General features: G+C 43.1%; 2 protein-coding genes across 14 annotated transcripts in view; both read left to right on the forward strand.

Moving 5' to 3' along the window:
- Positions 1–15,321, forward strand: part of LOC133638414 (histone-lysine N-methyltransferase SETD1B-A-like) — a 54,966-nt gene extending 39,645 nt beyond the window's left edge. For 6 of the 10 annotated variants that reach the window (XM_062030978.1, XM_062030977.1, XM_062030976.1 and 3 more), the window contains 6 exons: positions 26–1,216; positions 8,635–8,801; positions 8,875–9,000; positions 9,071–9,190; positions 13,649–13,786; positions 13,865–15,321. In XM_062030978.1, coding sequence (XP_061886962.1) covers positions 26–1,216; positions 8,635–8,801; positions 8,875–9,000; positions 9,071–9,190; positions 13,649–13,786; positions 13,865–14,038 — 1,916 coding nt within the window. In that variant the 3' untranslated portion in view covers positions 14,039–15,321. The remainder of the gene's footprint in view (positions 1–25; positions 1,217–8,634; positions 8,802–8,874; positions 9,001–9,070; positions 9,191–13,648; positions 13,787–13,864) is intronic. The other 4 variants (XM_062030983.1, XM_062030979.1, XM_062030980.1 and 1 more) reach the window with 4 other exon arrangements.
- A 1,546-nt stretch (positions 15,322–16,867) lies between these two features.
- Positions 16,868–17,658, forward strand: part of LOC133638419 (uncharacterized) — a 72,689-nt gene continuing 71,898 nt past the window's right edge. For 2 of the 4 annotated variants that reach the window (XM_062030994.1, XM_062030989.1), the window contains exon 1: positions 16,888–16,950. The gene's annotated coding sequence lies outside the window, so the exon portion shown is untranslated. Of the gene's footprint in view, positions 16,951–17,332; positions 17,387–17,658 lie in introns of those variants that run through there. The other 2 variants (XM_062030991.1, XM_062030990.1) reach the window with 2 other exon arrangements.

The raw sequence follows: 17,658 nt of genomic DNA on the forward strand, positions 1-17,658 counted from the left end.
TTGATTGAAACTGTTTGGTTTTTAGTCAAAGAGGAAACCGTGAAGTATGAACCTGAGGAGACGCTCCGGCCTTCCACGCCAGCAGGTGCCCTGCCTGACAGTGACCAGGAGAGCAAACCCAAAGGTAAAGCAGAGCCTGAGGAGGTTGCCATTCAGCCGGGCCGATTAGCCCCGTCCCAACCTGATTCCAAAACAGCCGCACCCAGGTCCGCCTCCGCCTCTTTAATGCACCTACCTCTCCCGCCTCACCCGACAGTAGAAGGTCGCTCGCTCCTCCACCCGCCCTCCGCTCCTCTGCCAGACCTCTCTCAACGGGCCCGACTCCCCACGGACGAGGACATTCCCCGGACGCCGGGCAGGGACCTGATGGAGCGGGCCAGGAGTCTGGGCAAGTCCCAGAGCACGGACACGGTGCCCAACACCCCAGGTAGTGACGCCCCGCTGACGGGGAGCAGCCTAATGCTCAGCTCCCCTCACATTCCTGGCAGTCCCTTTTCCTACCCTGCACAGTCTCCTGTCCTTAGCGCCGGAGTCCCTCGCACTCCTGGTAAAGACTTAACTTTCACCCCTGTCTTCCCCGACCCCTCTGCGCTTCCTTTTAATCGGAAGATCTCCTCTGAGAGCCTGGACGATAGGCCTCAATTTAAGGAGCCGCCCATCAGCCTCTTACCTAACCAAGCCTTATCAACAGGTACCGAGCATGCAGCCAGCCTATCGGCGGAGCCTCCAGCCGGCCTCACAGGGGAGGATTCCGACGTGTTCGACAGCATCTCGTCCAAGCGTAAACCCGGACGACCCAAAGGAAAAAAGATACCCACTGCGGCCGTGGACGTCGCCATGCAGGACATGTCCTCCAAATCCCCCTATGACCCGAGTCCGGACTTCAGCACGAGAGAGCCTCAGACGCTGCTGCCTGAAGCCGAAGACGGCTTCCACTCCTACGAGGAGGACCTCCCCGTGCCCATGAAGCCCGCCAGGAGGGCGCGGCGCAACTGGGAGGAGCTGTTGCTCGACAGCCTGTCGCCCGTCACCACGCCGACACGCTCGTACTTCTCACGGCGCAGCGACTTCGAGGAGATGACCATCTTGTACGACATCTGGAACGGCGGCATCGACGAGGAGGACGTCCGGCTGCTGCAGGTCACGTACGACAAGATGCTGCAGCAGGATAACGGCAACGACTGGCTCAACGACACACTCTGGGTCAACCATCCTTATATCCTTTCACCTTGTTTGATTATTCCATTGTACATAACATCAATAGGTTGTATTCCGTCACATGACTTTTGAACGGAAGTAAACAAAGTGGTGGGCCACTAAACCAACGTGGCTACTGGGGGTGTAGATTTTACCGTTAGAAGCCGATATGAGGGGAAAAATCAAACTATGCCATGGAATCTATCTATATACCAGACCTGGGCAAATTAAGGCCCGGTCTGTAGCTGCCATTATGATGTGCAGTGATGTTTTCAAATTACCATAAGTCTTAAAGTAGGTATGTGGGCTTGTCTTAAGCCTCAGGGAGTTGAACGCCCCTGCCTTACATAGTTCCGGGTCACCCTTGGGCAAGGTGTAGCACCCGAATGCCCCCCCCATCAGGGTTACGATACCCCCCATGAACTACACTAAAAGAGGATGCGTTACCCGGCCCGGAGGAAGCCCGGGGCCCTCCTCCGGAGCTAGGCCCGGAGGTAGGGCTCGTCAGCGAGCGCCTGGTGGCCGGGCTTGCCACGGAGCCCGGCCGGGCACAGCCCGAAGAAGCTACGTGGACACACCATCTTCTCTGCCACGTGGGCCCACCACCCGCGGTCGGAACCAGTGGGGTCGGGTGCGCTGCCAAGTGGATGGCGGTGAAAGTGGAGGCTCCGGACGGACCAATTCGGGGCGGCAGAGGCTGACTTTTGGGACGTGGAACGTCTCTACGCTGGTGGGGAAGGAGCCTGAGCTGGTGCGAGAGGTGGGGCGCTACCGGTTGGATCTGGTGGGGCTTACCTCTACGCATAGCAAGGGCTCTGAAACCACACTCCTGGACAAGGGATGGACCTTGTTCACTTCTGGAGTTGCTCAGGGTGTGAGGGCACAGGCGGGGGTGGGGATACTCACGAGTCCCCGGCTGAGTGCCTGTACGTTGGAGTTCACCCCAGTGGACAAGAGGGTCGCCTCCCTTCGCCTTAGGGTTGGAGGGGGGAAAACTCTGACTGTTGTTTGTGCATACGCACCAAACAGGAGTTCAGAGTATTCAGCCTTCTTGGATACCTTGCATGGGGTCCTGTATGGGGCGCCGGCAGGGGATTCCATAGTCTTGCTGGGGGACTTCAACGCGCACGTGGGCAATGACAGTGATACTTGGACTGGCGTGATTGGGAGGAACGGTCTCCCTGATCTGAACCTGAGTGGTGGATTGTTATTGGACTTCTGTGCTAGTCACGGACTTGCGATAACAAACACCATGTTCAAGCATAAGGATGCTCATAGGTGTACCTGGTACCAGAGCACCCTAGGCCAAAGATCAATGATCGATTTTGTAATCGTATCAGCTGATCTGAGGCCGTATGTTTTGGACACTCGGGTGAAGAGAGGGGCTGAACTGTCAACTGATCACCATCTGGTGGTGAGTTGGGTTAGATGGCGGGGGAGACCTCTGGACAGACCTGGTAAACCCAAGCGTGTAGTGCGGGTGAACTGGGAACGTTTGGAGGAGTCCTCTGTCCGGAAGGACTTCAACTCCCACCTCCGGCGGGACTTCTCTGCCATCCCTGTGGAGGTTGGGGACATTGAACAGGAATGGGCAATGTTCAAAGCCTCTATTGCTAAAGCTGCAGATGCGAGCTGTGGCCAGAAGGTCTTAGGTGCCTCAAGGGGCGGTAACCCTCGAACACCCTGGTGGACAGTGGTGGTCAGGGAAGCCGTCCGACTGAAGAAGGAGTCCTACCGGGGTATGTTATCCCAGGGGACTCCGGAGGCAGTTGCAAGGTACCGACGGGCCCGAAGGGCAGCGGCCGTGGCTGTGGACGAGGCTAAGCAGAGGGTGTGGGAGCAGTTCGGGGAATCCATGGAGAAGGACTATCGGGCGGCACCAAAGCTGTTCTGGAAGACCATACGGCACCTCAGGAAGGGGGAAGCAGGGAACCATCCAAGCTGTGTACGGCAAGGATGGGACTTTGCTGACTTCAAGTGAGGAAGTCGTGGGGCGTTGGAAAGAGCACTTTGAGGAACTCCTGAACCCAAATACATCAGACACACCCTCCCTGATAGGAGCAGGGCCTGAGGATGATGGGGGATCGACGTCGATCTCTCGGAGTGAAGTCACTGAGGTAGTTAGACAACTCCACGGTGGCAAAGCTCCGGGGGTTGACGAGATCCGTCCAGAAATGCTGAAGGCTCTGGGTGTTGATGGGCTGTCTTGGTTGATACGCCTTTTCAACATTGCGTGGAAGTCTGGGACAGTGCCGAGGGAGTGGCAGACTGGGGTGGTGGTTCCCCTTTTCAAAAAGGGGGACCAGAGGGTGTGTGCTAATTACAGGGGTATCACACTACTCAGCCTCCCTGGGAAAGTTTACGCCAAGGTACTGGAAAGGAGGGTCCGGCCGATAGTCGAACCTCAGATTCAAGAGGAGCAATGTGGATTCCGTCCTGGTCGTGGAACAACTGACCAACTCTTTACGCTTGCGGGAATCCTGGAGAGGGCCTGGGAGTATGCCTATCCAGTCTACATGTGTTTTGTGGATTTGGAGAAGGCATATGACCGCGTCCCTCGGGAGATCTTGTGGGAGGTGCTGAGGGAGTACGGAGTGAGGGGAACCCTGTTGAGGGCCATCCAATCTCTGTACAACCAAAGCGAGAGTTGTGTCCGGGTGCTTGGATGTAAGTCGGATCCGTTTCCAGTGGGGGTTGGTCTCCGCCAGGGCTGCGCTCTGTCACCTATCCTGTTTGTGATTTTCATGGACAGGATTTCTAGGCGGAGTCGTGGCCATGGCGGAGAGGGTATACGTATCGGGGGGCTAAAGGTTGCGTCACTGCTGTTTGCAGATGATGTGGTCCTGATGGCACCTTCGGTTCGTGACCTTCAGCTCTCACTGGATCGGTTCGCAGCCGAGTGTTCAGCGGCTGGAATGAGGATCAGCATCTCCAAATCTGAGGCCATGGTTCTCAGCAGGAAACCGATGGTTTGTACAGTCCGGGTAGGGGACAGGACTCTGTCCCAGGTGGAGGAGTTTAAGTATCTCGGGGTCTTGTTCACGAGTGAGGGAAAGATGGAGAAGGAAATCAGCCGGAGAATCGGAGCAGCTGGGGCAGTATTGCAGTCTCTCTGCCGCACTGTTGTGACGAAACGGGAGCTGAGCCAGAAGGCAAAGCTCTCGGTCTACCGAGCTATCTACATTCCTACTCTCACCTATGGTCATGAAGTGTGGGTAATGACCGAAAGAATAAGATCGTGGATACAAGCGGCCGAAATGAGTTTCCTCAGAAGGGTGGCTGGCATCTCCCTTAGAGATAGGGTGAGAAGTGCAGTCACCCGAGAGAGACTCGGAGTAGAGCCGCTGCTCCTTCGCTTGGAAAGGAGCCAGCTTAGGTGGTTCGGGCATCTCGTGCGGATGCCTCACGAGCGTCTCCCTAGGGAGGTCCTCGTTGCACGTCCCACTGGGAGGAGGCCCCGCGGCAGGCCAAGGACCAGATGGGGGGATTACATCTCCTCTCTGGCCTGGGAACGCTTCGGGATTCCCCAGGAGGAAGTTGCAAATGTTGCTCTGGAGAGGGAAGTCTGGGGGTCTTTGCTGGAGCTGCTGTCCCCGCGACCCGATTCCGGATAAGCGGTTGAAGATGGATGGATGGAAGTCTTAAACTATACAAAGTATTTCAATGGTTGGAATCTGTGCTTTTGCATGATATACTAGTTACTATGGTAATATAATAAGTTACTATGGTAATATAATAAGTTGCTATGGTAATCTAAGTCACAGCAGCTCAGACGAGGCACCAAGCGGTGTGGGTGGGGAGCGTTTCCACAGTGTTTCCAGAGCGAGCCTGAAATGTGGGTGTCAGGGACAGACACGGAAGGAGATTTTTACAAAAAAGTTCTAAAGCTAAGTGATATATCAGATTGTAGGTGGGTTTTTTTTTTTTGCCCTTCGCGTTCATATTTTGCGGTGTTTGTTGCATTTTTGTTGCGTTTCGTTTGATTGTAAAATATGTCGATAGAGAGGGGGTGTGACGTTCATATGTTGTCAATATTCAGTGTTTTATCCTTCATATATTGTAAATCCCTCATTCTTTATTTTCATGTACATTCTGGGTGTCTCATTCTGTGAAAAAATTTAAAATTCCATTCCGTTTTTCAAGGCGCTCTGTCATAACGTTTTTAGCTTTCAATCAGACATTATTGTGAGGTTTTGTATTAGTGTTCCTAAAAATCAGATATACTTGCCCCCGGACACAATTTTTTTCTCAAAATTTGGCCCCCGAGTCAAAATAATTGCCCAGGCCTGCTCTATACGTTATCAAAAAAAGATTTGTAGACTAATAACGGTATCAAGGATTATCCGTCGGTCGCGTTCCCAGACATATCAAACTATCTGGTGCGATGTCATTCTAACGACAGAACAGATGAAAACTTGAAAAGCGGGTAGGGCTAAGACTTCTTAATGTGTGGCTGGGTCAAGGAAATTGGTATCAAGACGCTCCTGGATAAATATGCATCGTTTTTGCTCGGGCAAGGTTGCATTTCATGATTTAACTTTGCATCTACTGCCATGTTTGTTGACTTTTTGTTGCACGCGCAGTTTGCCAGTTTGCGTATTTTTCCCTGAGTGTTTTTCCCTGTCTTTATCAAAACAAAAACTATAGATGTCAACATTGTGAATGTGCTGAAAGCTTCTTTTATGATTGCTGCCTTTGGTAAAAGCTTAACCTTTTTAGATTGTGGTCCCATTTGATCTATTTTATTTAAACTCACCAAGTTGGTGCTTTACGAAACACACGTAGCAAAAATGCGTTTTAAGAAATGCGAAACAAGCTAAAATACAAATAATAATACGTCTTGAATGGGAAATACTAAATGTTAAAAGTATATAAAATAAACGAAGTGATCACTAAACGTGTGCGTTTTTCGACTTGATCTACTCACTTGGACTGGAGTGCGTGCCACTTTTCTTGTTGTTTTTCGTAAAATCGTGCACTCTTTCACCCTACTTGATTACCTCTCGAGGAATTCCGAGGAAACTTTAATCCTTTTCACGACTTGAACGATTCCAACAGCCTAAAACAACGCAAGCATGGGGCATTTTTCTTGAAAAAAGGCAAAATGCTGCCCAGATCACTATGACAACAGACATATTTATTGAGCCGGACATGATGGTGAAGTGAATACAACCCAGGCCTGGGCAAATATTTTGACTCGGGAGGCCAAATTTATAGAAAAAAAATGTGTCTGGGGGCTGGTATAACTAATTTTTAGGAACACTAATGCAAATCCTCACAATAATGTCTGATTGAATGCTAAAAACTTTATGACAGACCGCCTTAAAAAAACGTAATGGAATTTTATGTTTTTTTACTGAATGAGACACTTAGAATATACATGAAAATAAAGAATGTGGGATTTTAACTATGACCGATAAAACACTGAATATTGACAACATATGAACGTCACACCCCCTCTCCATCGACATATTTTACAATCAATCGAAACGCAACAAAAATGCAACAAACGCAGCAAAATATGAACGCGAAGGGTAAAAAAAAAACACACCTATAATCTGATATATGTGATATATCACTAAGCTTTAGAACTTTGTTGTAAAAATCTTCCGCGTCTGTCCCTGACACCCTCATTTTAGGCTGGCCACTATGGAAGCACTCTGTGGAAACGCTACCCACCCACACTGCTTGGTGCCTCGTCTGAGCTGCTGTGACTTAAGATTCAAGATTGTTTATTGTCATATGCACAGTTAAACAGTTTGTCGTACAATGAAAATCTTACTTTGCTAGTCCACCCTTCAACAAGTCACACAGTACTTAGCTAAAATTAAAAGAAATGTTATATACAAGGCACAGTGAGTAACATAACATTATTGCACATTCTGATTCACAGTCAACAGTATAAATATGGAGGTGACATTGGGTCACAGCAGCAGTTAAGTGTCTTTAGGGATCAAAGGTGAAAAGTGTCTACAGTGATGGTTCACAGTTCGGGGGTGGTCATGGTAGCTGTCTTGTTCAAAAGATAAAAGTAAAAAGGGGGGTGTAGCGGGGGGAGCTAGCATTCACAAGTTAGCATTCACAAGCCTGATGGCCTGTGGGTAGAAACTGTTTGTCAGTCTCGTAGTCCTGGCTTTCAGGCTCCTGTATCGTCTGCCTGATGGTAGGAGGCTGAAGAGACTCTGCTGGGGGTGTGTGCTGTCCTTTAGGTTACCATAGTAACTAATTAGATTATCATAGTAACTGGTATATCATGCAAAAGTGCAGATTCCAACCATTGAAATTAGAGATGTCCGATAATATCGGACTGCCGATATTATCGGCCGATAAATGCTTTAAAATGTAATATCGGAAATTATCGGTATCAGTTTCAAAATGATCGGTATCGGTTTAAAAAGTAAAATTCATGACTTTTAAAACGCCACTGTGTGCACGGACGTAGGGAGAAGTACAGCGCGCGTGCTGGCACAGTCACTTAAAATCTTCGGCTTTTCACACACACAAGTGAATGCAAAGCATACTTGGTCAACAGCTATACAGGTCACACTGAGGGTGTCCGTATAAACAACTTTAACACTGTGAACCCACACCAAACAAGAATGACAAACACATTTCGGGAGAACATCCGCACCGTAACACAACATAAACACAACAGAACAAATACCCAAAACCCCTTGCAGCACTAACTCTTCCGGGACGCTACAATATACACCCCCCGCTACCCCCAACCTCAACCCCACCCACCCAACTTGTCCCAAATTCCTAGCTGCTGTTTTGAGGCATGTTAAAAAAAAAAAAGCACTTTGTGACTTCAGTAATAAATCTGGCAGTGCCATGTTGGCATTTTTTACCATAACTTGAGTTGATTTTTTTTGGAAAACCTTGTTACATTGTTTAATGCATCCAGCGGGGCATCACAACAAAATTAGGCATAATAATGTGTTAATTCCACGACTGTATATATCGGTATCGGTTGATATCTGTATCTGTAGTTAAGAGTTGGACAATATCAGAATATCGGATATCGGCAAAAAAGCCATTATCGGACATCTCTAATTGAAATACTTTGTCTAGTTCAAGACTTGCGGTCATTTGAAAACATCCCTGCACATCATAATGGCAGATACAGTTTCCATCTTAAAGATCTAAAATAGTTATTTGGGAATGTCTGGCGGGCCAGATTGAAAAGCTTCACGGGCCACATGTGGCGCCCGGGCCTTAATTTGCCCAGGTCGGGCCTAAAACAATGCAAGCATTGTGCATTTTTCTTGGAAAAAGACAACATGCCGCCCAGAACTCTATGACAACAGACATATTTAATGAGCCGGACATGATGGTGAAGTGAATACAACCTATTAGTACCTCCCCCTCCTGGGAGCTTTTGGGAAACTGTTGTCAGGTCCATGTACTGTAGTTCCTTCCTTGACCTCCATGCACCCACCAACATCCCCCGCATTAAGAAAAAGAGGCGAGACGACGGCATGAGGGATCACATGACGGGCTGCGCCAGAAGCGAGGGATACTACAAGATCGACAAGAAGGACAAGATCAAGTACCTTCAGAGCACGCGGCTGCAGTCGGACGAGCCGCCCATGGACACACAGGTGGGCTTTAGTGTGGAGAAATATGACCGATGTTTATAAATGAAGAGATATTTCACAGACAGTTTGTGTGCAGGGTATGAGCATCCCCGCACAAGTGCACGTCTCCACCAGGGCGGGCTCGGAGCGGCGGTCCGAACAGCGGCGCCTGTTGTCGTCTTTCGCGTGCGACAGTGACCTGCTGAAGTTCAACCAGCTGAAGGTGAGCATTGTGTTTTTGTTTAGAGAGTAAATGAAAATGCTGACAAATCTCCTGCTTTTCGTTCCTTCAGTTCCGTAAGAAGAAGATCCGATTCTGTAGGTCGCACATCCACGACTGGGGTCTGTTCGCTTTGGAGCCCATCGCCGCAGACGAGATGGTCATAGAATACGTGGGACAAAACATCCGACAGGTAAGGCTTGAGTTTTTTTCTTGCCCTGATGTGGGATCTGAGCCGAGGATGTCGTTGTGGCTTGTGCAGCCCTTTGAGACACTCGTGATTAAGGGTTATATAAATCAACTTTGATTGATTGATTGATTGATTGATTGATTGATCGATAAGGACGCACTTTTCTTTTCTATACATGTTTAGTGACAACTTGCAAGCGTTGGTTTTATTTTAGTCAAAAGATTATCCACATGTTGAAGGTGAAAATGTATGTCATTTATTTAAGGGTGTAACGGTACGTGTATTTGTATTGAACCGTTTCGGTACGGGGGTTCGGTTCGGTTCGGAGGTGTACTGAACGAGTTTCCACACGGACATGTTAAGTAGCGCACCGCACGTTGTGTAAACAATGCACACTGAGGCACAACACATGGCATGCTAGTAACGACCGGGCTACTACAACATGCAAAAGCCAGAGCTGGAAGACCCTCCTGCCTCGTTAAGATCTCCCGTTTGGGAACATTCGGGCTTCGCGGTGCGATACAACAATGGATAACATCGCTTCAACGAAGAGAGAGACGAACAAACACAGCTCCCACCGCATTCAAGCAGCTTCTCCTCGGCGAGTCAGGCAGGGCTAAAGCAATAACAAATGTTTTTATAGCAGCAGATTTAAGACCATATTGCATTAAAAACTAGATTTTGACCCACTTTTATGGTGGAAGAACAATGAGTCCATATATCCTCTTACTGCCAAGTTAGCCAGGCACTACCTCGCCATACCTGCTAGCTCCGTGCCCAGTGAAAGGGTATTTTCCACAGCTGGAGACATTGTAACTGCAAGCAGGTCTGCTCTTTCTGCAGACAATGTGGATAAACTGATTTTTCTGGCAAAAAACATGAAAATTGAGTGAAAGTCACCAGGGTTAAAGGCTGGGGGGGGGGGGAAGAAAAGTTAATCTGATGCTGAGTTGACTTGAAACTTTTTAATGTTGCACTTTTTGTATGTAGAAGAAAAGTTTTGTCATTTTATTTAATCTGAGCAACAACTTGAATCAGTTTAATGTTGCACTTTATATGTGAAAATGTTGCACTTTATATGTAGGAAGGTTTTGTTAAGAAACCAATTCTGAGCCTTATCTTATTTAGTTTTAATTTTATATATGTTGACCGCATTAACCCTGGCAATGGACCCTGTGTGTATATGCATGTTATTGTTATGCTTAGCATTCATGACTGCCTGCTGTTGCACTGATCAGCCTAGTGGTGGCTCACATCCATCACACACAGCTATTTTAAAGCAATGTTAAAAGGATAAAGCCATTGTTTACAAATGTTGGTAAATAAATAACCATAAAATGTATATTTTGTTGTTTTCTTACTGTACCGAAAATGAACCGAACCGTGACCTCTAAACCGAGGTACGTACCGAACCGAAATTTTTGTGTACCGTTACACCCTTACATTTATTGAATCTTTACTAATCTAAACCGGAGTTGGCAATGTCAGGTGTGATCTGAACCTGATCCGCTCCTTTTTATGTATTTTATATTCTCCTAAGCAGAGGAAAAGCAACAAGCACAACATTTGTTTTCTGATGTGTTAACTTAACTTTGGCTCGGTGGGTAGAGCGTGCCACCAACTTGAAGGTTCCAGGTTCGATCCCCGCTTCTGCCATCCTGGTCACTGCTGTGCAAGACATTTTACCCACCTGCTCCCAGTGCCAGCCACAATGGCGTAAAGTTAACTTAAAGATGTAGATAATGGGTTTCGCTGTGTAAAGATATTTGAGTCTCTAGAGAAAAGTGCTATATAATTATAATTCACTAATTTACTAACTTCAGCACTTTATTTGGACCTGATGTTTTTATTTTAGTAAATAAAACAGACTTCATCTGTTGAAGTCTTTTGAAAAAAATACTTTTCTTGTTTATAAATGTATTTTTATAATAATGTAATGAATTTAAATTAAACAAAACTCAAATTTTGGGATTTTCTCAGCATTATAGGTGAGATTAAAAAAGAGATTGATTTATGAATTAATCACATCATTAATGACAGCACTACCACCATATTGACTCAATTATATGTAATTCGTAATATGACATATTTTACAATTATTTGAATAATATAAATATTATATTTCACATATATATATATATATATATATATATATATACGTATATATATATACGTATATATATATATATATATATACGTATATATATATACATATATATATATACGTATATATATATGTATATATATGTGTGTATATATAATATATTTATAGATATACATGTGTGTGTGTGTATGCGTGCATGCATGTATGTACAGTATATATACTGTATATATATATATATATATATATGTATGTATGTAATATAATATTTTTTATTAATACAAATATTTATTTTATTTGATATTATCTAATGCAGAGGAAAAACAACCGCAAAAGTACAACATTCATTTTTTGATGTGTTATAACTTTAGCACGTTTTATGGACCAGATGTTTGATTGCAGTAAATAAAACAGACCAGTAGTTTAGATCAATTACTTTATAAAGCACTTTTTACAGACCTGTTTTTGTGATGAATGTAATGAATTCAAAATAGATTCATTATTTTTTTAGATTAAATTAAAAGAGATTAATTCGACACCTTAATTTTTTTTGATTGCTTGAGAGCACTACCACCATATTGACTCAAATATAATATATATATATATTTATATATAATCTATATTTAAATATATTTTTAGGTACTAATTATTTAATGGTATACAACAATTACAGAGAAAAATAAATACATCATGAATACTATATATTAATTTGCAATAAAAAAAAATTATATATATATACATACAGTACAGGCCAAACGTTTGGACACACCTTCTCATTCAATGCGTTTTCTATATTTTCATGACTATTTACGTTGTAGATTGTCACTGAAGGCATCAAAACTATGAATGAACACATGTGGAGTTATGTACTTAACAAAAAAGGTGAAATAACTGAAAACATGTTTTATATTCTAGTTTCTTCCAAATAGGCACCCTTTGCTCTGATTACCGCTTTGCACACTCTTGGCATTCTCTCGATGAGCTTCAAGAGGTAGTCACTTGAAATGGTTTTCACTTCACAGGTGTCATAGTTTTGATGCCTTCTAAAATGTAAATAGTCATGAAAATAAAGAAAACCCATTGAAATGAGGTTTGTCCAAACTTTTGGCCTGTACTGTATGTATATATTTTTTTAGGTGCTCAACAGAGTCACTTAATTATCTTAAAATAAGCATCACAACTTCTGTGTTGTTTGCTACCTTTGAGACACTTATTTCGTACGTCTGTCCGTTTTACTGGTATGTTTGTGTGAGTGATGGGGGGAAAAGCTCTGACACACTTGGGTAAAAGTTGTTAAGCTTGCATGTAGGGCTGTGTCACGCCAATTTTCTTCCCATCACAAAAACCTTCCTAACCCCCATTTACTTCCGGGGTCATTTCCGCTTACGTCAGTTCCTCTTACGTCATTGACAGCGATCGATAGCACTTCGTTTGACTCTTTTTTTATAATACAGCGTTAACAAAACGTCTGAATTATCAACAATAATGTTGATTTAAAGTACAGACATTTAACATTATATATTAATTAATATTACTGAAATGTTTCAACAATAATGTTGATTTAAAGTACAGACATTTAACAGTATTATATATTAATTAATATTTTTTGCACGTTACCACGAAGACAGAAGTTCCCTAACACTCCGCTTGAAATGTTGCGAAGCCTGCTGGTGTTTGACATAAGTCCCCTGGGACAGATAAAGACGAATATCATCCAGTGACACCACCATTTTCAGGAGATTTGGATTTATCGATCGCTGGCAATGACGTGAGAGGAAATGACGTAAGTAAGAGGAACTGACGTAAGCGGAAATGACCCCGGAAGTAAATGGGGGTTAGGAAGGTTTTTGTGATGGGAAGAAAATTGGCGTGACAGCTGCAACTAACAACTAATTTGATAATCGATTAATCTGTCGATTATTACTTTGATTAATCGATTAATAATCGGATAAAAGAGACAAATTACATTTCTATCCTTTCAAGTATTTTATTGGAAAAAAAACAGCATACTGGCACCATACTTATTTTGATTATTGTTTCTCAGCTGTTTGTAAATGTTGCAGTTTATAAATAAAGGTTTATTAAAAAAAATATCTGCGCATAGCATAGATCCAACGAATCGATGACTAAATTAATCGCCAACTATTTTTATAATCGATTAGTTGTTGCAGCCCTACAGTTGAGTGTATAACTTTCTTAACTCTCAAATATATTTTTCAGAGTTTTTTCTCTAGGCAGAAATACTGTTCTGTATGCGGATCAATGCCGTAATTACCGTATTGATTGATGTAATAACTGCGCGTCGATGACAGTGCAGTCCGATAGAGAAGTGGAAGAATACATCTTGGCTGTGTTTGCAGGTGATTGCGGACATGCGTGAGAAACGCTACGAGGAGGAGGGCATCGGCAGCAGCTACATGTTCAGCGTGGACCACGACACCATCATCGATGCCACCAAGTGTGGCAACTTCGCCCGCTTCATCAACCACAGCTGCAACGTAAGACGACGAAACCCATTCCTACCAACCTCCGTGTCTTAGACTTACGGTTTGTTTGTTTGTTACCTCGTTTTCCAGCCTAACTGTTACGCCAAGGTCATCACGGTGGAATCGCAGAAGAAGATCGTGATCTATTCGAGGCAGCCCATCAACGTGAGCGAGGAGATCACGTACGACTACAAGTTCCCCATCGAGGACGAGAAGATCCCCTGCCTGTGTGGTGCCGAGAACTGCCGGGGGACGCTCAATTAAGTCCACTTTTTACTGCACTCGTCACATGTTGATTGTTTACGATTTATGGTGCTGTTCAATCGACACGTCTGGGTTTTTTCCCCCCCTCGTTTTCTTTCCACGTCTCCCACAATGCGCAGTATTGCAGCTCTGCCACTTCTGCGACATATTCAGCTGCTCACAAAGACACGAACGTGGTAAATGGTTCTGTCTGGTACAATACATCCCACGGATCAAGTAGAATGACCACCCTTCATGTGGATCAGGATTGAAACATTTGTCGCACCAAATTTCACGACTTTTGCTAAATGATGGCAAAAAAAAAGACAAAAATCCAACAACTATCACTTCATGTATTGGTGAAGAAGTGATGCATTTTATGCAATAATGGTGTTCTCAAGAGTATTGGTCCCATTAGTGTTCCAAAATGTGCAATTCAGCGCCCCCTCTAGGCTCAAGTGCACAAGCAATCATGTTGAAATCTAAAACAAAAAAAAACATTTTAAGCATGAAGTGTTTGTAAGCTGACTTCATATTGTATTATTACTACTCAGTGTTTCAAAACAAATAATAATGAATGCACTTCCGCTTTATCGCCCCCTGCAGACCACGTTTGACATTACTTTTCATCTGGTTGCTTTAACAATGGAATTGTTTTTTTTCTATCTAGTGATGTGTATATTGTATACTTGTACAGAAGATCTGCAAGCTTTTTTTTTTTTTTTTACATCATGGGGTCACACTTCAAGATTTATTTTCTAGAAAAAGACTGAATATGAGGAAAAAAAAAACATCAGGGAATCTGTAAAAGAAATGATTTTATTTAAAGTAATGGAAAATAAGAAAAAGAGGAAAGACAGAAGGTCCACTGTGTACAGGAAGTTTCCATCTCCACCTTTTGGAAAGATTGTTTCTTGTAGAAACGTCTTCTCTTCATTTCCCGTCTTGCTTTGTAATTCTCTCTAAGGTGTGTACATAAGCTAACTGTGAATATTATATAAATCTATATATTTTTGTTCCCCAGGGATTTGCTACACACATCAAGAGCTCCGAGAGCTGTGTAAACCGTGTGATTGCGAGCGGTGAGCTTGTAGCAGGACATTTTTTAGCTTGTGTCAAGCTTTTGTTTTGTTTGTTTTTTATTGTAAATTCTATGAAAAAAGTTGTTTTGTGGTGTGGAGAGAAAGTAAAAGTGCAGAATCGGCATAGGAAGCGGACTGAACAATCAGCCTGCTTCTCTTTGTCTATTTATTACATGACAGATGTATGAAAATGTTCAACATGGAAATAAAGCAGTTTTGCATACATCCATAAATGTGTTTGCTTTCTTCAGACAAAGCATTTATGACAGGTTATTATAATTCAAGTTTGGCAGACTGGCATTCTCAATCAACCAATCCATGACCTTTATTCTCAATTGAGCTCAATGGTTACTCAAGAGATCAGATGTTTTATTTTCTTCACTCCCACAATTGTTTTATACTATTTTTTTTTAAGCAAACAATTGAGGTTTGAGCCATTGCTCTGATAACATTTTTATTGATTATAGTTAGACCAGTGTTTTTCTCACTAGTGTGCCGTGAGAGATTACCTGCAAATGATGTGTTGTTGAGTGTCGGTGCTGTCTAGAGCTCGGCAGAGTAACCGTGTAATACTCTTCCATATCAGTAGGTGGCAGCCGGTAGCTAATTGCTTTGTAGATGTCGGAAACAGCAGGAGGCAGCGTGCAGGTAAAAAGGTGTCTAATGCTTAAACCAAAAATAAACAAAAGGTTAGTGCTCCTAAGAAAAGGCATTGAAGTTTAGGGAAGGCTATGCAGAACGAAACTAAAACTGAACTGGCTACAAAGTAAACAGACACAGAATGCTGGACGACAGCAAAGACTTACTGTGGAGCAAAGACGTCCACAATGTACATCCGAACATGTCATGACAATCAGCAATGTCCACACAAAGAAGGATAAAAACAACTGAAATATTCTTGATTGCTAAAAACAAAGTAGATGCGGGAAATATCGCTCAAAGGAAGACATGAAAGTGCTACAGGAAAATACCAAAAAAAGAGAAAAAGCCACCAAAATAAGACATTAACTAAAACACTACACACAGGAAAACAGCAAAAAAGTCAAAATAAGTCAGGGCGTAATGTGACAGGTGGTGACAGTAGTACACCTACTTTGAGACAAGAGCTATAGTGATGCATGCCTGGTTATGGTTTGAATTCATATCCGACAATTGTGACAACGACTTTTTATTGTCAACTGAGTTTTGTTTTTTAATGATTTCTGCTGGTGGTGTGCCTCCGGATTTTTTCAACGCAAAAAATGTGCCTTGGCTCAAAAAAGGTTGAAAAACACTGAGTTACACTATTTTTTTTTACATTTTACTCAATATATTTTCATTTTAAGGACTTGCTTCCTATGGTATTTTATCAGTGCTCTGGAAAGTGTCGCTATTAAGTCTCGTTATTGATTTTTTTTTTTTAATTTGTATATATTTTTGTAATTGATATAAATGTTATCATAAATAATTTGAATGTTTTTTTTATTCAAACCAAATCCAATTTATATTTGCCATGTTAGAAATAGCGAGACATGAGTGACTACTTGTTGCTAGGCAGAATATATGAAAAAAATGGCTAGGAAGACAAAGAAAGAAATAGCACCATCTGCTGGTTAAGATGTGGCACTGCCATACGTGACGATGGCGGCTGCTACTTTTATTCATATTTTAAATCTAATCAAAACAATGTAAAATTTTACGTTGATTCGTATGTTTCTACTTTTGATCGACATACATCTGATTTTTTAAATTTTTTAAAATCTTTAATCAATGATGATGACTATTGTTTATGGTGACGTCACCCTTGCACGAGCCAGGACAAGAAAGCTCTGTTTGTGTTCATGTGGTCATGGCCGTGCCAGGAGGAGAATGGTGTGTAAACGCGAAGATAAGACATGAAACATCTGCTCACACACATCACTCTCACCCACTTGTTCCACTCACATGCACACTTAGTAATAGCTGGCGCCATTTAACTATTGATATTAACGCCAGCATGCTAACGCGTTATCATGTTGGGAAAGTGCGGAACAGAAATGATTGAGGATAGTTTCGGGTGTCATGTTTGGCTTTACCAAAAATGGTTCTACCGCTGGACTGCAATGTCTTTTATTCGATCCTCAAATGACAATAAATAGTGACGAAAAATTAAAACGTAAAAAGCTCAAATTCAAAATTGAAGAAAAAAATAACTAGAAAGCGAGCGCGTAACGTAGCGAAAGTGCTGAAAATAACCGATTATGGCTATTGCTAGTTTGCATGCTAGTACGTAGCAATTAGCTAGTAACCTTGACCTCGAAGTTTGACGGTAAAGACAATATGTTTATGTATTTCACTGTCAATTATAGATATAAAAAGATAATTACACATGAAAATGTCTAATTAGCTTGTCTAATGAATATACAGTGGTCGTGTGAGCAATTTGGACTAACAGCTAAACCATCTGTAAGACATACAAGGACGCCGTTTTACAATAATGCTCTATTTGTGCTAAAACGACAACCGTTTCACTGCTTTGTATTATCATTGTGGACTTGCTGACTCATATGAAGAAATAAAATATGTCCCAAAACTTAAAAA

Source organism: Entelurus aequoreus, linkage group LG21, assembly GCF_033978785.1.
Source record: "Entelurus aequoreus isolate RoL-2023_Sb linkage group LG21, RoL_Eaeq_v1.1, whole genome shotgun sequence".
NCBI lineage: Eukaryota > Metazoa > Chordata > Actinopteri > Syngnathiformes > Syngnathidae > Entelurus > Entelurus aequoreus.